Source organism: Pleurodeles waltl, chromosome 2_1, assembly GCF_031143425.1.
Source record: "Pleurodeles waltl isolate 20211129_DDA chromosome 2_1, aPleWal1.hap1.20221129, whole genome shotgun sequence".
Classification (NCBI taxonomy): Eukaryota; Metazoa; Chordata; class Amphibia; order Caudata; family Salamandridae; genus Pleurodeles; species Pleurodeles waltl.
In genome coordinates, this window is record NC_090438.1 from 465,185 (window position 1) to 488,652 (window position 23,468).

Genomic DNA, 23,468 nt, shown 5'->3' on the forward strand with positions numbered 1-23,468 from the left:
CCCAGTGCTGGCACGCATCCTGCAGATCTCCCTTCATACTCATCTTCCTGATCCTCACTGTCCCTTCGTTCACACACATTGAAGGCAGATTGTGTGATGTGTGCTTCTAGTGCCCCAGTGCTGGCATGCTTCATGCAGATCTCCCTTCGTACACATTTTCCTGATCCTCACTGTCCCTTCGTTCGCACACATTGAAGACAGATTGTGAGATGTGTGCTTTTAGTGCCACAGTGCTGTCACGATTCCTGCAGATCTTCCTTCGTACAGACCTTCCTGATCCTCACTGCCCCTTCGTTCACACACAGTGATGACAGATTGTGTGATGTGTGCTTCTAGTGCCACAGTGCTGGCACGCTTCCTGCAGATCTCCCTTCATACACATATTCCTGATTCTCACTGCCCCTTCGTTCACACACATTGAAGGCAGATTGTGTGATATGTGCTTCTAGTGCCACAGTGCTTGCACGCTTCTTACAGATCTCCCTTCGTACACACCTTCCTAATCCTCACTGCCCCTTCGTTCACACACAGTGAAGACAGATTCTCTCTAACTCTAACTCTCTAATAAGCATACACGTGAGTGCCACTGAGGGGTGGGTTTTACACCTGTGATTGTGACATTCAGACATTAATTTGTTACATAGCAGATGCAGACCTACTGTTCTAGGTACTTCCTACTCTTGTCCTCCTGTGGCCAAACATCTGAAAAGCAGTCTTCACATGTTTGTCCTGGGTTGCTGCTGTCAAATGTCAACCTAACAGATGTGTGTGATATGTGTGTGGCAATATAATTCATCTGTGCAGCATGTAACAATTCACCAACACATTCATGTATATGTGCATTGTGTACAGTATTTGGTTTAGTCAAGCTTTCCAAGATGTGGGTGAGTTGATAAGGTTTGCAAAGGTGAAAAGAAGTATTCCATGATAAATCTGGGTTCAAGTTATTTATTGATAAAACGTTGCTCATTGATGATTTGAGTACAGTCTATATGTGAAGACGTTGCTCACAATATTGTTCCTTCTGCATACTCCAGCAGCAGTTTTGTTGTTCCCCGTCCTCCTGTTGTGCATCATTGTCCTCATCTTCCTCCCTGGGGACCTCTACCTTTTCAACCGAAGGGACATTGGTGCATACACAGATGGTGTGCACAATTTCACATGCTAGTATTATTTTGCACACACGGGTGGTGCATATAAAAAACTTCCTCCCATTAGACCTAAGTGCCTGAACCTCAATTTCAGCATGGCAAATGTCCTCTCCACAACATTCCTGGTCCTCTTCTGTGCTTCATTCTCAGCGTCTGTATGTGGGTTTTCATATGGGGTCATGACCCATGGTTGGATGCCGTAGCCTTGGTCCCCTACAATGGAATTGGAGAAACAGCGTCAGATATACATTTGTGTTTATTGCTAAATGGACATGCACTGTTTTTTTTGTGAAGTGGCGACTCTGGCTTGCATCTGTCATTGTCTATGTTCCTTTTTGCATATATGGTTGTACAGTGTGTGGTGGAGTACTTTCTAATAATGGGTTGTGCCTTAAGGGCATGGTGATTGTAGAATATTTACTGGCATGACAGTTCACCAATGCAGAACATGTGTGGTGTTGACTATGTTTGTGCCTTAGTCCCATTACTTTAGACCTGCAGATGTGTCATGCTGGCTGCGTTTTTAGTGTACGTTTCGGGTGATGTGAGCAATGGAACAGGTGTTACACCCTGTGTCTTACATGTGAATCCCACCCCCTTGGACAAGTAAGCCCTCCCTTGCACAAAAAGTTATAACGATTCCCTGCTTAGCGTGCATATGTATATGTAGTAAATATGCCCAGCGTGGCATAGTTGTTTTGGATGCATTGCCGTGTATGTGACAAGTTTACAGACTCCTGTGGGACAGGACAGGGCATGAGGAGCATTTCTGACCAGTAAAGGCCAAAATAGTGCCACGTCCCCTTGATATTGTGCATGTCTGATCTCTACCAGTGCGCTGGCAGTAGTTCAGCTGCCACAGTTCCCTGAAGGCACCTTATGCCATGTTAGAGAGATGACGGATGTGCAGGTTTGATTGTTGCTGTGCTGTGAGGTGTCTATTCCTACATATGATCTCTCAATTATCCACAATGGCCTGCACATTCATTCAGTGTGTTTGCTTCCTGTTCCTAAAAAGGTGTTCCCTAGCAGCAGGGGGTCAAGTCCATTGCATCCAGCACATGTGGGAACACAGCAATTTGATAGAAACCTTTATTGGCCTCCTGCTGCAGTTGCTGGGTGTTGGGGAACAAGATGTGGTTGAGTGTGAGGCAGATGATGTCTTCCAGGACCATAAAGAGGAAGGCAGAAAGGATGGTTGTGAGATACCACACACTCATACTGCAGTGGTCTGAAATTATCCAGAGGCCAGCATGTGGATCACAGCCCGGAGCTTGGTCATGGGTGGTATGGTTCTAGGACTTTCTACTCTTGCCTTGATGTTGGGGGAAATGTGGTGGAGCAGCCGTACATGGACTCTCCACTTGAGACGTTAGAGTCTGATGGCCTCTTTTTACCTGAGGCCAAGGATTGATGAGCATTGGTGAGATATTCTCTCCCTCCTTCTGTGCTGCATTTGTGGCTGCAGTGGTGGTAGTTGAGGGTACTGCGATGGAGCTGGTACCCCTTGGCGATGTCGCTGTCGTCATCTCCTGGTGCCGAGCTGTAGCAGTAAGAGGTCCACGTTGTCCAGTTGTTTGCCAGAGTTCCTTGTGTGTATTTTCCTTCTGTAGTTGTGGTTGGGCGTCATTTTAACGTCTGGTCTGACCAGGTGTTAAAATTTTGAAGCTTATGGGAGTTAGCCTTATTTTTTCAGGGCAATCTTAGACAAGTTTTTTTTTTCAGTTGGTTTGTAAATATGGTGCTAGCATAATTTTTTAGGAAGAAATGCCTATCTTTCATCATTGTCGATAAACAATGCAAGGCTGAAGTGGCGCTCCTGAAAAATTATGCTAGAAACAGGAAAGTGGCACTGACTTAATGCTGTTTTGCATTAAAAAATGGCACAAAGGTGGTGCTAACTTTTCTTAAATTTGGGCCTTAATCTTTAAGAATTACCTTCTAGGAGGTTTCAGATACTCGACCGATGACTGCATAGTCCAGAAATGTAAGCATCAACAATGAACGGATGTTCTGCAATGTGTTGATTAAGTGTACCTTTGTAGCCACTGGTCCTGTAATTTATTCTCTGGTGGTAAATGGGCCCTGTAAGTAAGACAAAAAAAACATAATTTTCAAAAATTTGGATAACTAGTGTCTATAGCGAGACTGAATGCCCCCTTATACCACAGTTGTGTATTTACTTCCTCCCATGCGTTTGTTCATCCCCTGCCTATACCTTAAGAGGTTTCTAGAAGTGAGGAGTCCTATTTCTGGTACTTGGCGTGTAAGAAGAACCTGCCTGGGGTCCTTGCTGTATCCTGCCTGCTAGGATTGAAATCCTCTTTACTGCTGCTCTGCTGAGTAGCCATTGGCTGCTAGAAGGGTTGCTGTGAATTTGCACACTCTTTTGTGGTCTCTGAAAAACATAATGAATATTTCATGATGAAAATTAGCTAACTTCTTCTTGACCTTGATGATTTTTTGGTTATTAATCTATTCTTAAAAATCCATCATCACAACAGTCTAGTTATGTTTTATTTCAGTTGATAAACTTTCCTTGTTATCTTGTAATTTGTAGTGCAATGCAGTGCTTTGGATGGTTTATAGATATTAAATTAATGTTTGTTGATTACTGTCATCCATGCAAACCCAAAAAACTGAACATTTTTCAAAACTAGATACTGAGGGACACTTAAGGAAGCAAGACTTACACGGATCATGCAAGATTTCTTGTTCCTGTAACACCTGCAAATATCTGTGTTTGCAAACTGCAAATTCCAAAATGTTCTTGAATCAGAAATGCAGCTTTTCTGTATCTGCAATATCAGGACAAAGGTCACCACCAACTAAGATCAGCACCAAACTCACCATCTTCTCTTCCTGGAGACTCACCTATTCCAAGATTCCTGGAGTAAAGAGAGAGCTCCTCTCTTCCCTGGACAATGAGTCGTGACCACCAAGCCCGAGACCCTCACCCAGCCCCTCCTACACAAAACCACAAATCAGTAGTAAATGTGGATACATTATGCCAAGAGATCCAGTTCCAAGCATTGGTATAGGACAACCATTCATGAGTTGCCCATTAAATAACCAGTATTATCATTTGAATACACTAATTGGTGTCAGCACCTACCTTTTCGCCTAAGGGTGTGCAGCAGCTGGTCCAGGATGAGTTAGATATATTTTATTTTATGTGATCTGGCCCAGAGAGTGAAAACAATAGATAAGTACTCTTCCAGTTCATAGGGACAGCATAAAGGAATCAATATTAAAAGATTAGGAAAAGTGCTGGAAGAATGGACATTTTATCAACATTTGCTCAGGGTTGCAATGTGACTACAGGATCTTAAAAAGAGAATACGTTTGTGATTCCAAGACAACGATGGTTCAGGTAAGAGTCACAGTGTGTGAGGAGAGTTTGAATGCAGAATTAAGAGGTGAGGTATCACACATGGCTCCCTTTTCTGCCTCTAGCGTTCTTGTTCTAACTGAATGAAACCTGCATGTGCTCTCTCCTCTATAGATAAGCTATGGTGCAATGGACCCAGTGCTCAGCGACCAGCTTCAGTTTCCATCATTTTACCGGGTGGTCCCCGATGAACGCTACGAGCAGGATGCCATCGTCCAGTTACTGCTGCACTTTGGATGGAGGTGGGTGGGACTCATTGCCTCGGTGGAAGACAGCAGCCAGAGAGCCAGCAAAGTTCTCAGAGAGAAGCTCAACAAGGAGGGGATCTGCTTGGAATATCTTTTAACATGCATTGGAATACCCTGGGAGAGCTATGAAGAGATATCCAAGACCATCCAGAGGAGCTCTTCAACGGTGGTCATTGTTTACAGCAGTCTGATGTACTTCGCATCACTAATGTACAGCGAGGGCTGGAGCTCTCTGGCTAACAAAGTCTGGATTGCCTCACTAACCATGGACATTTTCTCTGATACTAAACCTTACTGGGCAGTGTTCAATGGCTCCTTGATGATCTCCATGCCTAGAGGGGAGATACCAGGACTGAAGGAGTTTCTTTACACAGCTACCCCTGCCCTATACCCCTCAAACCCATTTCTGGAAGATATCTGGAGTTATCGATTTAATTGCACTTTCAAAAACTATAAGTATCTGGAAACAGTGGGTGTTTCACTTTACAATGTGAACAATTTCTGGGTGACGTACACCGTATTCAAAGCAGTGTACGCGGTGGCACACGCACTGCACAACATGTATCAGATGGGAGAGTTCACCTGGAGAACTTCCATCCCTGGAAGGTAGGTGTCCTCACACGTGTCCACATGCAATGAAAGGGTTAATGAAGAATAAGGTGAAACCATGTCCTGATCCCATTGAAAACCCCAAAGATAAAAAGCCAGATTTACGCAGCAGCAGACACAGCTTTATACCAGACAAGTCTTCTGTCTGCTCCCCGCCAGGATGGCCCCTCTCTATAGTACCAGATCCTGGCTGCCCCTCAGACTGTAACCATTTCAGGAGCACCGTAAGATGCCTTGTGTCCTCTGTCTGTGAGGCATCATTCTCTGCCGAATTGTAAGTGCAGCAATGGATTGAGAGCTAAAACTAGTCAACAATGTGATAAGCCCATATTACACCCAGCAGGCATGAGGTGTGTTAATGTCACCTTCACTACTTATTAGCAAAGAGGGACAAACATTACAGTTCTACAATTTTTGAGAGTTGAAGGCCTTTAAGAACACTACATCACACTGCATTAACCTTCCACAAACCAGCTTCCTGTCCTGTCACTCACTGACCCTGTCTTTGCCTTCATCCCTGGGCAGGACGTTGCTGCCTTTTCAGCTCTGTTCATGTTGTTCAAATACCACATACATATAGTTATTGGCAAAGATCCACAGGTTCTCCAGTCATTTCTGAATATTTTGGTACTTTAGGATCTTGCACAGAACCCAGGAGTATTGTTTTTTTGCCAGCGCTGTGCCTGAACACTGCGCTCTACAGCTGGTGCTTGCTTTCTTTCAATGCTGTGCTGTCATATGGTGAGGCGAGGCACCAGCCCAGGGCCGCACCTCTTGCTTTCTGCTTTCATCAGTGGCACCTCAGTATATCCAACTAAAAAAGCTATGACCTGTTAGAGGGGTTGCCACTAACAATCACACCGAGACAAGACCTCCAAATGTTTCTGAGGAAGCAGAAAGTGTGGGTGTGCCGCCATGTTTACATCAGGCACAAGAGAGTTTTTGGCATCTAGGGGCCAGGTTTGAGAAATGTGGTGCTACGTTACATGTAGCACCAGTTTTCTTACAGCCCCTTGCACAGCCCTACCACCACCATGTGTGCGCTATTGATGTACTTTTCAGGGTTAGCGCCAAAATGTTGGCACCAACTCTGAACCGTACATAGGTGCCCATTGAAAACACATGCATGCCCCCTTTAACGGCTGCTCTGGGCAGGTGTTCAAAATGTCAGATAGCTCTCTTCAGTGTGTGTCAGTGAGTCACCAGAGGAACAGATGGAATACACCATAAGGTAGGAGATAGTTCTTTCAGCAAGGGTCAGTGAGTCACAATTGGAACATATGGCATACATCATAAGGCAGGAGAAAGCTGTCTTCATGGTGGTTCAGTGAGTCACGAGTGGAAAAGATGACATACACCAAATGCAGGAGATATCCATCTTCAGGGTGGGCCAGTGATTGACAAGTCGAGCAGATGGCATACATCAGTGGTTCCCAACCTGTTGTCCGGGGACCCCTGGGGGTCCGCGAAGCCTTCTCAGGGGGTCCGCGACTGCTTAGAAAATTAAAGAATATTAACAAAAATTGACAAATTAGGTCCCATGCTTCCAGTAATGACTCAGTGGGGGTCCCCGGATTCTAATGATGATTGAGTGGGGTCCCTGTGTTCCATTAATTATAAAGTGGGGGTCCACAGAAGTCAAAAGGTTGGAAACCACTGGCATACATCATAAGGAGGGAGATAGCTCCCTTCAGCATGGGTCGGTGAGTCAAAAGTGGAACAGATGGCATACATCATGAGGCAGGCGATATCTCAGTTCAGGTGGGTCTTTGAGTCACAAGTGGAGCTGGAACAGATGGCATACCTCATACGCAGGAGATAGCTCTCTTCAGTGTGGATCAGTGAGCCACAAGAGGTACAGATGGCATACATTATAAGGCAGGCAATAGCTCTCTGCATGGTGCATCAGTGAATCACAAGAAGTACAGATGGCATACATTATAAGGCAGGAGGTAGCTCTCTGCAGGGTGCATCAGTGAGTCACGGGTGGAACAGATGGCATACACCATAAGGCAGGTTATAGCACCTCTACTGGGGGACCACCCCCTTGCATACATTATGGCTGGAACAGGCACAATGTGGCACAAGGGGTTATAAAGTGGCACAATTCGTGCATTGCACCACTTTGTAAATCTGGAGCCGTGATTTTGGCCTCGTTGGGCCACATTAGCATAAACAAATGACATTAATGTGGCTCAAAGAGGCGCTAGGGGCTCTTAAATACGCCCTTAGAGGTCTTGGATTTGTATTCCTAAGTGAAGTCTGACACTGTTTATTAGCAAAAAGAAAATGGTCTGTGGATAACAGAACAAAGCAAGAAGAGGACGCGCTGACCCTGTGAGCATGAACCTAAAACACATAGGCAGGGAACACAAATGTATGTGTTCATACAAAGGGCTCTTACAGACACCATCTGACAAAGATCAACAAAGGGGTTGTATGTCTGAAGAAACAGAAACTTTGGGGCAGTTCATATTCAGTCTAAAACAAAACTGTAAACTTTCAAAGCCGAGCCATCTATTCAGCTATGTCTCACCTTTGAAGCAAAGCATGGGAGAGAACAGAGCTAGCCCTAAGGACAGTTCTGTCAGATCCTGCAGGGTGGTTAGAGGGGCGAGGAGGGGGACTGGTGAGTGTCCAGGTTCTCATCAGGGCTGTGTTCTACAGCCGCATGTGGAGTGGCCAGCACAGGGCCCAGCCTAGCCAGGACTTGAGGGTAGTGCCTGCAAGAGCCTGATGTCAGCAATCATGGGCTAGCGCTTGCTTCTTCCTGGCTTCTTCCTGGCACTAAACAGAACATGTGCCTTCAGAATCTCACCTTGGTCTTGCTTCTGTTAACACACCTATAGTGCTCACTTTTCTCTTGGTTCAGTCAGGGTCATGTACATACACTCGCCCTATTTGGCTGGGCATATTGCGTGTCCATCCGCTTGACACACTCAGCAGTGACTGTAGTGTTTCTGAGTGGCAGCATGGTTCTCTAGGACAGACAGTATGGCATAATCTTACTACTAACTTCTCTGACCGGGTTGAGTGTCACAGGGCCAAAAATGACTCCCTGTCCCTATAGGAAGGACTGTAGGGTGAACATCATCAGGCAGGAGATAGCACTCTTCAGCATGGGCCAGTGAGTCACTGGTGGAACAAATGGCATACATCATCAGATAGGAAATACCCCTCTTAAAAGTGGGTCAGTGAGTCACAGGATATACAGATGGCATACATCATCAGCCAGGAGATAGGTCTCTTGAGGGTGGGCCAGTAAGTCACAAGTGGAACAGATGGCATATATCATACGGTAGGAGATAGCTCTCTTCATTATGGGCCAGTGAGTCACCGGTGGAACAGATGGCATACATATACGCAGGAGATAGCTCGCTTAAGGGTGGGTCAGTGAGTCACAATTGGAACAGATGGCATACATCATAAGGCAGGGGATAGCTCTCTTCAAGGTGGGTCAGTGAGTCACAACTAGAACAGATGGCATACATCATACACAGGAGATATATCTCTTCAGGGAGGGTCAGTGAGTCACAAGAGGGACAGATGGCATACATCATAAGGCAGGAGATAGATCTCTTCAGGGAGGGTCAGTGAGTCACAAGTGGAACAGATGACATACATAACAAGACAGTGTGAGAAAGTATCCTCTTTCTAGCCTTGTTACCCCCACTTTTGGCCTGTTTGTGAGTGTATGTCAGGGTGTTTTCACTGTCTCACTGGGATCCTGCTAGCCAGGGCCCAGTGCTCATAGTGAAAACCCTATGTTTTCAGTATGTTTGTTATGTGTCACTGGGACCCTGCTAGTCAGGACCCCAGTGCTCATAAGTTTGTGGCCTATATGTATGTGTTCCCTGTGTGGTGCCTAACTGTCTCACTGAGGCTCTGCTAACCAGAACCTCAGTGGTTATGCTCTCTCATTCGTTTCAAATTGTCACTAACAGGCTAGTGACCAATTTTACCAATTTACATTGGCTTTCTGGAACACCCTTATAATTCCCTAGTATATGGTACTGAGGTACCCAGGGTATTGGGGTTCCAGGAGATCCCTATGGGCTGCAGCATTTCTTTTGCCACCCATAGGGAGCTCTGACAATTCTTACACAGGCCTGCCACTGCAGCCTGAGTGAAATAACGTCCACGTTATTTCACAGCCATTTTACACTGCACTTAAGTAACTTATAAGTCACCTATATGTCTAACCTTTACCTGGAAAAGGTTAGGTGCAAAGATACTAAGTGTGAGGGCACCCTGGCACTAGCCAAGGTGCCCCCACATTGTTCAGAGCCAATTCCCTGAACTTTGTGAGTGCGGGGACACCATTACACGCATGCACTACATATAGGTCACTACCTATATGTAGCTTCACAATGGTAACTCCGAATATGGCCATGTAACATGTCTAAGATCATGGAATGGCCCCCTCTATGCCATCCTGGCATTATTGGGACAATTCCATGATCCCAGTGGTCTGTAGCACAGACCCTGGTACTGCCAAACTGCCTTTCCCGGGGTTTCACTGCAGCTGCTGCTGCTGCCAACCCCTCAGACAGATTTCTGCCCTCCTGGGGTCAAGCCAGGCTTGTCCCAGGATGGCAGAACAAAGGACTTCCTCTGAGAGAGGGTGTTACACCCTCTCCCTTTGGAAAATGGTGTGAAGGCAGGGGAGGGGTAGCCTCCCCCAGCCTCTGGAAATGCTTTCTTGGGCACAGATGTGCCCAATTCTGCATAAGCCAGTCTACACTGGTTCAGGGACCCCTTAGCCCCTGCTCTGGCGCGAAACTGGACAAAGGAAAGGGGAGTGACCACTCCCCTGACCTGCACCTCCCCTGGGAGGTGTCCAGAGCTCCTCCAGTGTGCTCCAGACCTCTGCCATCTTGGAAACAGAGGTGCTGCTGGCACACTGGACTGCTCTGAGTGGCCAGTGCCACCAGGTGACGTCGGAGACTCCTTGTGATAGGCTCCTTCAGGTGTTAGTAGCCTCTCCTCTCTCCTAGGTAGCCAAACCCTCTTTTCTGGCTATTTAGGGTCTCTGTCTCTGGGGAAACTTTAGATAACGAATGCAAGAGCTCATCCGAGTTCCTCTGCATCTCTCTCTTCACCTTCTGATAAGGAATCGACTGCTGACCGCGCTGGAAGCCTGCAAACCTGCAACATAGTAGCAAAGATGACTACTGCAACTCTGTAACGCTGATCCTGCCGCCTTCTCGACTGTTTTCCCGCTTGTGCATGCTGTGGGGGTAGTCTGCCTCCTCTCTGCACCAGAAGCTCTGAAGAAATCTCCCGTGGGTCGACGGAATCTTCCCCCTGCAACCGCAGGCACCAAAAAGCTGCATTACTGGTCCCTTGGGTCTCCTCTCAGCACGACGAGCGAGGTCCCTTGAATCCAGCAATACCGTCCAAGTGATTGACACAGTCCAGTGGCTCTTTAGTCCGAGTTTGGTGGAGGTAAGTCCTTGCCTCCCCACTCCAGACTGCATTGTTTGTAACCGCGACTTTTACAACTTCTCCGGCCCCTGTGCACTTCCGGCGGAAATCCTTTGTGCACAGCCAAGCCTGGGTCCATGGCACTCTAATCTGCATTGCACGACTTTCTAAGTTGGTCTCCGGCGACGTGGGACTCCTTTGTGCAACTTCGGCGAGCACTGTTTCACGCATCCTCGTAGTGCCTGTTTCTGGCACTTCTTCGGGTGCTACCTGCTTCAGTGAGAGCTCTTTGTCTTTTTCGATGTCCCCTCTCTCTTCAGGTCCAATTTGCGACCTCCTGGTCCCTCCTGGGCCCCAGCAGCGTCCAAAAACGCCAAACGCATAATTTGCAGCTAGCAAGGCTTGTTGGCGTCCTTTTGGCGGGAAAACACTTCTGCACGACTCTTCAAGGCAAAAGAAATCCGTCCACTAAAGGGAAAGTCTCTAGCCCTTTTCGTTCCTGCAAAAACCTTTGCTTCTTCTGTCCAGTCGAAGCCTCTTTGCACCCGCAGCTGGCATTTCCTGGACATTTGCCCATCTCCGACTTCCTTGTGACTTTTGGACTTGGTCCCCTTGTTCCACAGGTACCCTAGATTGGAAATCCACAGTTGTTGCATTGTTGGTTTGTGTCTTTCCTGCATTATTCCTCTATTACGACTTCTTTGTCTCTTGGGGAACTTCAGTGCACTTTGCACTCACTTTTCAGGGTCTTGGGGAGGGCTAATTTTCTAACTCTCACTATTTTCTAATAGTCCCAGCGACCCTCTACAAGGTCACATAGGTTTGGGGTCCATTCGTGGTTCGCATTCCACTTTTGGAGTATATGGTTTGTGTTGCCCCTATCCCTATGTGTCTCCATTGCATCCTATTGTAACTATACATTGTTTGCACTGTTTTCTAAGACTATACTGCATATTTTTAGTACTGTGTACATATAACTTGTGTATATTTGCTATCCGCACTCTGAGGGTACACTCTGAGATACTTTGGCATATTGTCATAAAAATAAAGTACCTTTATTTTTCGTATAACTGTGTATTGTGTTTTCTTATGGTATTGTGCAAGTGACACTTGTGGTACTGTAGTAGCTTCACACGTCTCCTAGTTCAGCCTAAGCTGCTCTGCTAAGCTACCATTATCTATCAGCCTAAGCTGCTAGACACCCTATACACTAATAAGGGATAACTGGGCCTGGTGCAAGGTGCAAGTACCCCTTGGTACTCACTACAAGCCAGTCCAGCCTCCTACATTGGTTGTGCAGCGGTGGGATAAGTGCTTTGAGACTACTTACCACTCTTGTCATTGTACTTTTCATAAGAGAAAAATATACAAAACAAGTTCAGTTTGTGTATACATAGCTAAAAAGTTTTGCATTTCCTCTTTTCACTGTTTTCTAAGTGCTGAAAAGTACTTCTAAACTTTCAAAAAGTTCTTAAAAGTTTAAAAAGTTTTTTTCTGTCTTTCCAAAAAGTTCTGAAAACTTTTTTCTCTTTTTCTATCACTTTAACTCTCTCTAAAAATGTCTGGCACAGGCCAAAATGTTGATCTGTCCAAACTTGCATATGATCACCTTAGCTGGAAAGGAGCAAGGAGTCTCTGCATAGAGAGAGGTTTGAGTGTAGGGAAGAATCCTTCCTTAGAACTGTTAATTAACATGCTTAGAGAACAGGATAAGGCCATAAGTGCCCCCTCTGTTGAAAAAGTAGGTAATGGTTCTCAATCTGATCCAGGGATTCCCCCAGGAAAAGGTTCAGGGAAGAAACTTCTTAGCCTGCCTATTACTAGACAGTCTAGCATAGTTGGTACTGAGGTGGAGTCACATCATACAGATGATGTGCTCTCACATTACACTGTCAGCCAAGCTGTTAGGGTGGCTTCTGTAAGGGACAGGTCTCCTTCTGTTCATTCCCATCACACCTCTGTATCTAGAAATGTCCCTCCCACCAGCCCTGAAGACAGATTGTTAGAAAGGGAACTCAATAAGTTGAGGGTGGAACAAACCAGACTGAAGCTTAAAAAGCAACAGCTGGATTTGGATAGACAGTCTTTAGAAATAGAGAGGGAAAGACAGAAATTGGGTTTTGAAACCCATGGTGGCAGCAGCAGTATTCCCCATAGTCATCCTGTAAAAGAGCATGATTCCAGGAATCTGCACAAGATAGTTCCCCCTTACAAGGAGGGGGATGACATTAACAAGTGGTTTGCTGCACTTGAGAGGGCCTGTGTTGTACAGGATGTCCCTCAAAGGCAGTGGGCTGCTATCCTATGGCTATCATTTATTGGAAAAGGTAGGGATAGGCTCCTTACTGTGAAAGAAAGTGATGCCAATAATTTCCAAGTTCTTAAGAATGCACCCCTGGACGGTTATGGCTTAACCACTGAACAATACAGGATAAAGTTCAGAGAGACCAAAAAGGAGTCTTCACAAGACTGGGTTGATTTCATTGACCATTCAGTGAAGGCCTTGGAGGGGTGGTTACATGGCAGTAAAGTTACTGATTATGACAGCCTGTATAACTTAATCCTGAGAGAGCATATTCTTAATAATTGTGTGTCTGATTTGTTGCACCAGTACCTGGTGTACTCTGATCTGACCTCTCCCCAAGAATTGGGAAAGAAGGCAGACAAATGGGTCAGAACAAGGGTGAACAGAAAAGTTCATACAGGGGGTGACAAAGAGAACACTAAGAAGAAAGATGGTGAAAAATCTCAAGATAAGCATGGGGATAAGGGTAAAACCAAAGATCCCACTTCAAATCTTAAACACTCTTCAGGGGGTGGGGATAAAACAAATTCTTCCTCTTCTTCTCAACCTACACAATTTAAAAAGCCTTGGTGCTTTGTGTGTAAAAATAGAGGCCATAGGCCAGGGGATAAGTCCTGTCCAGGTAAACCCCCTGAGCCTACCACCACTAATACACCAAGCTCTAGTGCCCCTAGCAGTAGTGGTACTAGTGGTGGAACTGCTGGCAACAGTCAAGCAAAGGGTGTAGTTGGGTTCACTTATGGGTCCATCATAGAAACTGGGGTAGTCAGTCCCAAGACAGTTTCTGTCACACCTAGTGGCATTGGCCTTGCCACACTGGCTGCTTGTCCACTTACAATGGATAAGTACAGGCAGACAGTTTCAATAAATGGTGTTGAGGCCTTGGCCTACAGGGACACAGGTGCCAGTATCACTTTGGTGACTGAAAACCTAGTGCACCCTGATCAACACATCATTGGACAACAGTATAAAATTATTGATGTCCATAACTCCACTAAGTTTCTTCCCTTAGCTATAATTCAGTTTAGTTGGGGTGGAGTTACTGGCCCTAAGCAGGTGGTAGTATCACCTAGCTTACCTGTAGACTGTCTCTTAGGTAATGACCTAGAGGCCTCAGGTTGGGCTGATGTAGAGTTTTATGCCCATGCAGCCATGCTGGGCATCCCTGAGGAATTGTTCCCTCTCATTTCTACTGAGATGAAAAAGCAAAGGAGAGAAGGCCTGAAAACTCAGGATCCCCCTCCATCAACAGGTAAAAAGGGTATCACAGTATCCCCTAACCACCCTACCATTCTGGATACCATTCCTGTGGTGGGAGAAACCTCTCCTGGGGTGGCGCCTGTTCCAAGGGAATCATCAGCTGGCAAAGCTGGACTCCCTGAGGTAGAAGTACCTCTCTGTGGGATAACTAACATTGGTGAGAAAAAGAGCACCATTTTAGTTAACATGGAGCATCCCTCCAACCCTCACAGAGAAACTTTAGTGCAGAAACCCTGCACTGCCTCACAACACTTAGGACAGCATCCCTGCCCTAGTGTGGAGCTCATAGGACAGCATCCCTGCCCTGCTCCAACTCAAGAGAAACAGCATCCCTGTTCTCTCTTCCAGCCATATGGACAAAGTTTTTGCCCAGCTATGGCTTTACTGAGACAGCATCCCTGTCTGGCATTTTCATCACTACAAATAGGTTCAGTGGACAATTCCCACTGCTCTAAACTAAAACTTACTGATAGAAACTCTGAAAATACATCTTCACACTGTTGCTTAGCTAAAAAACTTCAAACAGGGTGGTGTACATCCCCACAGGGAAGTAACCATATAGTGGATGATAAAGGGAGTAACCAGTCTATTGCAGAGCTACTCTCTACTTATCACCACTTAGACAATAAAGTCTCAACTGGCCAAGGTTAGCCTTATTGTCCTTCGTTTGGGGGGGGTTGTGTGAGAAAGTAGCCTCTTTCTAGCCTTGTTACCCCCACTTTGGGCCTGTTTGTGAGTGTATGTCAGGGTGTTTTCACTGTCTCACTGGGATCCTGCTAGCCAGGGCCCAGTGCTCATAGTGAAAACCCTATGTTTTCAGTATGTTTGTTATGTGTCACTGGGACCCTGCTAGTCAGGACCCCAGTGCTCATACGTTTGTGGCCTATATGTATGTGTTCCCTGTGTGGTGCCTAACTGTCTCACTGAGGCTCTGCTAACCAGAACCTCAGTGGTTATGCTCTCTCATTCCTTTCAAATTGTCACTAACAGGCTAGTGACCAATTTTACCAATTTACATTGGCTTTCTGGAACACCCTTATAATTCCCTAGTATATGGTACAGAGGTACCCAGGGTATTGGGGTTCCAGGAGATCCCTATGGGCTGCAGCATTTCTTTTGCCACCCATAGGGAGCTCTGACAATTCTTATACAGGCCTGCCACTGCAGCCTGAGTGAAATAACGTCCACGTTATTTCACAGCCATTTTACACTGCACTTAAGTAACTTATAAGTCACCTATATGTCTAACCTTTACCTGGTAAAGGTTAGGTGCAAAGTTACTAAGTGTGAGGGCACCCAGCACTAGCCAAGGTGCCCCCACATTGTTCAGAGCCAATTCCCTGAACTTTGTGAGTGCGGGGACACCATTACACGCGTGCACTACATATAGGTCACTACCTATATGTAGCTTCACAATGGTAACTCCGAATATGGCCATGTAACATGTCTAAGATCATGGAATGGCCCCCTCTATGCCATCCTGGCATTATTGGGACAATTCCATGATCCCAGTGGGGTGTAGCACAGACCCTGGTACTGCCAAACTGCCTTTCCCGGGGTTTCACTGCAGCTGCTGCTGCTGCCAACCCCTCAGACAGATTTCTGCCCTCCTGGGGTCAAGCCAGGCTTGTCCCAGGATGGCAGAACAAAGGACTTCCTCTGAGAGAGGGTGTTACACCCTCTCCCTTTGGAAAATGGTGTGAAGGCAGGGGAGGGGTAGCCTCCCCCAGCCTCTGGAAATGCTTTCTTGGGCACAGATGTGCCCAATTCTGCATAAGCCAGTCTACACCGGTTCAGGGACCCCTTAGCCCCTGCTCTGGCGCGAAACTGGACAAAGGAAAGGGGAGTGACCACTCCCCTGACCTGCACCTCCCCTGGGAGGTGTCCAGAGCTCCTCCAGTGTGCTCCAGACCTCTTCCATCTTGGAAACAGAGGTGCAGCTGGCACACTGGACTGCTCTGAGTGGCCAGTGCCACCAGGTGACGTCAGAGACTCCTTGTGATAGGCTCCTTCAGGTGTTAGTAGCCTCTCCTCTCTCCTAGGTAGCCAAACCCTCTTTTCTGGCTATTTAGGGTCTCTGTCTCTGGGGAAACTTTAGATAACGAATTCAAGAGCTCATCCGAGTTCCTCTGCATCTCTCTCTTCACCTTCTGATAAGGAATCGACTGCTGACCGCGCTGGAAGCCTGCAAACCTGCAACATAGTAGCAAAGACGACTACTGCAACTCTGTAACGCTGATCCTGCCGCCTTCTCAACTGTTTTCCCGCTTGTGCATGCTGTGGGGGTAGTCTGCCTCCTCTCTGCACCAGAAGCTCAGAAGAAATCTCCCGTGGGTCGACGGAATCTTCCCCCTGCAACCGCAGGCACCAAAAAGCTGCATTACCGGTCCCTTGGGTCTCCTCTCAGCACGACGAGCGAGGTCCCTTGAATCCAGCAATACCGTCCAAGTGACTGCCACAGTACAGTGGCTCTTCAGTCCGAGTTTGGTGGAGGTAAGTCCTTGCCTCCCCACTCCAGACTGCATTGTTGGTAACCGCGACTTTTGCAACTTCTCCGGCCCCTGTGCACTTCCGGCGGAAATCCTTTGTGCACAGCCAAGCCTGGGTCCACGGCACTCTAACCTGCATTGCACGACTTTCTAAGTTGGTCTCCGGCGACGTGGGACTCCTTTGTGCAACTTCGGCGAGCACCGTTTCACGCATCCTCGTAGTGCCTGTTTCTGGCACTTCTCCAGGAGCTACCTGCTTCAGTCAGGGCTCTTTGTCTTGGTCGTTGTCCCCTCTCTCTTCAGGTCCAATTTTCGACCTCCTGGTCCCTCCTGGGCCCCAGCAGCGTCCAAAAACGCGAAACGCACGATTTGCAGCTAGCAAGGCTTGTTGGCGTCCTTTTGGCAGGAAAACACTTCTGCACGACTCTCCAAGGCGAGAGGGATCCGTCCACTAAAGGGGAAGTCTCTAGCCCTTTTAGTTCCTGCAGAAACCTTTGCTTCTTCTGTCCAGTCGAAGCCTCTTTGCACCCGCAGCTGGCATTTCCTGGGCATTTGCCCATCTCCGACTTGCTTGTGACTTTTGGACTTGGTCCCCTTGTTCCACAGGTACCCTAGATTGGAAATCCACAGTTGTTGCATTGTTGGTTTGTGTCTTTCCTGCATTATTCCTCTATTACGACTTCTTTGTCTCTTGGGGAACTTCAGTGCACTTTGCACTCACTTTTCAGGGTCTTTGGGAGGGCTAATTTTCTAACTCTCACTATTTTCTAATAGTCCCAGCGACCCTCTACAAGGTCACATAGGTTTGGGGTCCATTCGTGGTTCGCATTCCACTTTTGGAGTATATGGTTTGTGTTGCCCTTATCCCTATGAGTCTCCATTGCATCCTATTGTAACTATACATTGTTTGCACTGTTTTCTAAGACTATACTGCATATTTTTAGTACTGTGTACATATAACTTGTGTATATTTGCTATCCGCACTCTGAGGGTACACTCTGAGATACTTTGGCATATTGTCATAAAAATACCTTTATTTTTAGTATAACTGTGTATTGTGTTTTCTTATGGTATTGTGCAAGTGACACTTGTGGTACTGTAGTAGCTTCACATGTCTCCTAGTTCAGCCTAAGCTGCTCTGCTAAGCTACCATTATCTATCAGCCTAAGCTGCTAGACACCCTATACACTAATAAGGGATAACTGGGCCTGGTGGAAGGTGCAAGTACCCCTTGGTACTCACTACAAGCCAGTCCAGCCTCCTACAGACAGGATATAGCTCTCTGCAGGGTGAGTCAGTGACTCATGGGTGGAACCGATGGCGTGCATCATAAGGCACGAGATGGCTCCCTTCGGTGAGACACAAGAGTGACAGATAGCAAACATCATACACAGAAGATAGCCCTCTTCAATGTGGATCAGTGAGTCACAACTCGAACAGATGGCATACATCATTAGGCAGGTGATAGCTCTCTTCAGGGTAGGTCTGTAAGTCACAAGTGGAACCAATGGCATACATCATAAGACAAGAAATACCCCTCTTCAATGTGGGTAAGTGAATCACAAATTGAACAGACGGAATACATAATAAGTTAGGAAATACTGCTCTTCAAGGTGGGTCAGTGAGTCACAAGGTAAACAGATAATATATCATAAGACATGAGATCATTCGCTTCAGGGTGGGTCAGTGAGTAGCTAGTGAAACAGATTTCACACATCACAAGACAGGAGATAGCTCTCTTCAGGGTGGGTCAGAGAGTCACAAATGGAACAGATGACATTTATCATAAGGCAGGAGATAGCTCTCTTCAAAGTGGGTCAGTGAGTCACAGGATATTCAGATGGCATACATCATCAGCCAGGAGAGAGGTCTCTTGAGGGTAGGTCAGTGAGTCACGAGCGGAACAGATGGCATATATCATACGGCAGGAGATAGCTCTCTTCAATATGGGCCAGTGAGTCACCGGTGGAACAGATGGCATACATATACGCAGGAGATAGCTCGCTTAAGGGTGGGTCAGTGAGTCACAATTCAAACAGATGGCATACATCATAAGGCAGGCGATAGGTCTCTTCAAGGTGGGTCAGTGAGCCACAACTGGAACAGATGCCATACATCATACGCAGGAGATAGCTCTCTTCAGCATGGGTCTGTGAGACACAAGAGGAACAGATGGCATACAGCATAGGGCAGGCGAAAGCTCTCTTCAGGGTGGGTCAGTGAGTTGCAAGAGGGACAGATGGCAAACTTCATAAACCAGCAGGTAGATCTGTTCAGGGAGGGTCAGTGAGTCACAAGTGGAACAGATGGCATACATAACAAGACAGGATATAGCTCTCTGCAGGGTCAGTCACTGACTCATGGGTGGAACAGATGGCGTGCATAATAAGGCACGAGATGGCTCTCTTCAGAGTGCGTCAGTGACACACAAAAGTGACAGATGGCATACATCATACACTGAGGATGGCCGTCTTCAATGTGGGTCAGTGAATCACAAATGGAACAAATGGCATACATCATAAGGCAGGAGATATCTGTCTTCAAGGTGGGTCAGTGAGTCACAAGTGGAACAGATGGCATACAATATACAGAAGGGGATAGACATCTTCAACGTGGGTCAGTGAGCCACAAGTGGAACAGATGGCATACATCATGAGACAGGAGATAGCTCCTTTCAGGGTGGGTAAGTAAGTCACAATTGGAACAGATGGCATACATCATAAGGCAGGAGATAGATCTCTTCAAGGTGGGTCAGTAAGTCACAAGATATACAGATGATATATGTCATAAGTCATGAGATAACTCTCTTCAGGTTGCGTCAGTGAGGCACTAGTGGAACAGAATGCACAAATCACAAGACAGGAGATAGAACTCTTCAGGGTGGGTCAGAGAGTCACAAGTGGAACAGATGGCATTTATCATAAGGTGGGAGATAGCTCTCTTCAATCTGGGTCAGTGAGTCACAAGATATACAGATCACATACATCATCAGACGGGAGATATCTCCCTTTAGGGTGGGTCAGTGAGTCACACGTGGAACAGATGGCATACATCATAAGACAGGAGATAGCTCTCTGCACGGTGCATCAGTGAGTCACAAGAGGGACAGATGAAATACATCATAAGGCAGGAGATAGCCCTCTTAAGACTGGTTCAGTGAGTCACAAGATGGACAGATGGCATGCATCATATGTCAGGAGATAGCTCTGTTCAGGGTGGGTCAGCGTGTCACATATGGAATAGGTAGCATACATCATACACAGGAGATAGGTCTCTCCAGCATGTGTCAAGGCGTCACCAGAGGGACAGGTGGAATATACCATAAAGTAGGAGATAGCTCTCTTCAGACTGTGTCAGTGAGTCACAAGTGGAACAGATGACATATATCGTAAGATAGGAAATACCGCTCTTCAAGGTGGGTGAGTGAGTCATAAGTGTAACAGATGGCATAGATCATAAGACTGGAGATAGCTCTCTTCAGGGTAGGTCTGTGAGTCACAAGTGGAACAGATGTCACACATCATAAGGCAGGCAATAGTTCTCTTCATGGTGGGTCAGTGAGTCATTAGTGGAAAAGATGACACACATCATATTCATGAGCTAGCTCTCTGAACAGTGTGTCAGTGAGTCACAATTGGCACATATTGCAAATACCATAAGGCAGGAGTTAGCTCTCTTTATGGTGGGTCAGTGAGTCACAGGTGAAACAAATGGCATACATCATCAGGCTGGAGATAGCTCTCTTCAGGGTGGGCCAGTGAGTGACAAATGGGACAGCTGGCATACATCATACACAGGAGATAGCTCTCCTCAGCATGGGTCTGTGAGTCACAAGTGGGATAGATGGCATACATCATCAGGTAGGAGATAGCTCTCTTCAGGGTGGGCCAGTGTAGGAGGCTGGCCTGGCTTACATTGGGTACCTTGTGGTACTTACACCTTGTGCCAGGTCCAGTTATCCCTTATTAGTAGAATAGAGGTGTTCTAGCAGCTGAGGCCGATAGAGGTAGTTATAGCAGAGCAGCTTAGGCTGAACTAGGAGACATGCAAAGCTCCTACTATACCAGATATATCACTTAGCACTATCTCATAAGAAAACACAATACTCAGAGTTACTAAAAATAAAGGTACTTTATTTTAGTGACAATATGCCAAAAGTATCTCAGAGGATATACTCCCCATAGGAGGTAAGTAATATACACAAAATATATACACACAAACCAAATCAGGTTAGTAAACAGTTAGAAAATTTGTGTAAATACTATAGAACACAATAGAATGCAATAGGAGGTAATAGGCCTGGGGCAACACAAACTATATACTCCAAAAGTGTAATACGAACCACCAATGGACCCCAGGCCTAGTGTAGTGTGTAGAGGGTCGCTGGGAGTGTAAGAAAAAACACTAAGGGTGTCCAAGATACCCCACATCAAGACCCTGAAAAGTAGGAGTAAAGTTACCCTATTACCCCAGAAAGACAGTAACGTTGAGATAGGTGATTCTTCAAGGATAACAACTGGCTGCAAAACACTGAAGATGGATTCCTGGACCTGAGGACCTGTAAAGGAAGGGGACCAAGTCCAAGAGTCACACAAGCGTCCAAGGGGGGCAGGAGCCCACTAAACCCCGGATGAAGGTGCAAAAGGGTTGCCTCTGGGTGGAAGAAGCCAAAGATTTTACAACAACGGAAGGTGCCAGGAACTTTTCCTTTGGTCAGAAGATGTCCTGCGGCGTGCTGGAGGATGCAGAGTTGTTTTCATGCAGAAATATCACAAACAAGCTTTGCTAGCTGCAAGAGCCTCATTTGAGGATTTTGGGTTTCTGCCAGAGTCAAGGAAGGACCAGGAGGTCGCCCTTTTAGGAAGGAGACAGAGGGAGCGCTCAGCAACACAGAGAGCCCACATAGAAGCAGGCAGCATCCACAGAAGCACCTGAACAGGCACTTAGAAGTTTTGAGGATGACAGTCGACTCAGAACAACAAAGGAGGGTCCCACGACATCGGAGTCCAACTCAGTGAGTTGGGCAATGCAGGATGAGTGCTGGGGACCTGGGCTAGGCTGTGCACAAAGGAAGTCTGGCACAAGTGCACAGAAGGCCGAGCAGCTGCAGTTCATGCAGCACACAGGATTACTGTCTGGCGTGAGGAGGCAAAGACTTACCTCCACCAAATTTGGACAGAAGGGCCAATGGACTGTCAAAGACACTTAGACCCATCTCCTGTGTTTCAGGGACCATGCTCGTCAGGATGAGAGGGGACCTAGAGGACTGGTGATGCAGAAGTTTGGTGCCTGCGTTGGCAGGGGGAAGATTCCGTCGACTCACGGGAGATTTATTCTTGGCTTTTAGTGCAGGGTGAAGGCAGATAGCCCTCAGAGCATGCACCACCAGGAAACAGTCGAGAAAGCCGGCAGGATGAGGTGCTATAATGTTGCTGGTAGTCTTCTTGCTACTTTGTTGCAGTTTTGCAGGCGTCCTGGAGCAGTCAGCGGTTGATCCTTGGCAGAAGTCAAAGAGGGAAGTGCAGACAAACTCTGATGAGCTCTTGCATTCGTTATCTGATGAGATGCCCACAGGAGAGACCCTAAATAGACCACATAGGAGGATTGGCTACAAAGAAAGGTAAGCACCTATCAGGAGGGGCTCTGACATCACCTGCTGGCACTGGCCACTCAGAGCTGTCCATTGTGCCCTCACACCTCTGCATGTAAGATGGCAGAGGTCTGGGATACACTGGAGAAACTCTGGGCACCTCCCCTGGGAGGTGCTGGTCAGGGGTGTGGTCACTGCCCTTTCTTTGTCCAGTTTCGTGCCAGAGTAGGGCTGGGGGGATCCATGAACTGGTGTAGACTGGCTTATGCAAGGAGGGCACCATCTGTGCCCTTCAAAGCATTTCCAGAGGCCAGGAGAGGTTACTCCTCCCAGGCCCTTCACACCTATTTCCTAAGGGAGAGAGTGTAACACCCTCTCTCAGAGGAAATCCTTTGTTCTGCCTTCCTGGGACCAGGCTGCCCAGGCCCCACGGGGGCAGAAACCTGTCTGAGGGGTTGGCAGCAGCGGTAGCTGCAGAGGAGACCACAGAAAGTTTGTTTGGCAGTACCCGGGCTCTATGCTGGAGACCGGGGGATGCATGGAATTGTCCCCCCAATACCAAAATGGTATTGGGGTGACAATTCCATGATCCTAGACATGCTACATTGCCATGTTTGGAGTTACCATGGTGACGCTACATATAGGTATTGACCTAAATGTAGTGCACACGTGTAATGGTGTCCCCGCACTCACAAAGTCCGGGGAATTTGCCCTGGACAATGTGGGGGCACCTTGGATAGTGCCAGGGTGAGGGCTAGACATATAGGTGACTTATAAGTTACTTAAGTGCAGTGTAAAATGACTGTGAAATAACATGGACGTTATTTCACTCAGGCTGCATTGGTAGTCCTTTGTGAGAATTGTCTGAGCTCCCGATGGGTGGCAAAAGAAATGCTGCAGCCCATAGGGATCTCCTGGAACCCCAATACCCTGGGTACCTTGGTACTATATACTAGGGAATTATAAGGGTGTTCCAGTGTGCCAATCAGAATTGGTAA

At 46.9% G+C, this 23,468-nt stretch overlaps 1 protein-coding gene across 1 annotated transcript in view; it reads left to right on the forward strand.

Annotated features, from left to right (window-relative positions):
* The first annotated feature begins 4,515 nt into the window (after nt 1–4,515).
* LOC138270054 (vomeronasal type-2 receptor 26-like) overlaps nt 4,516–23,468 on the forward strand; it is a 73,559-nt gene continuing 54,606 nt past the window's right edge. The window contains exons 1-2 of the mRNA XM_069218841.1: nt 4,516–4,524; nt 4,657–5,396. Of these exons, the coding sequence (XP_069074942.1) occupies nt 4,516–4,524; nt 4,657–5,396 (749 nt within the window). The remainder of the gene's footprint in view (nt 4,525–4,656; nt 5,397–23,468) is intronic.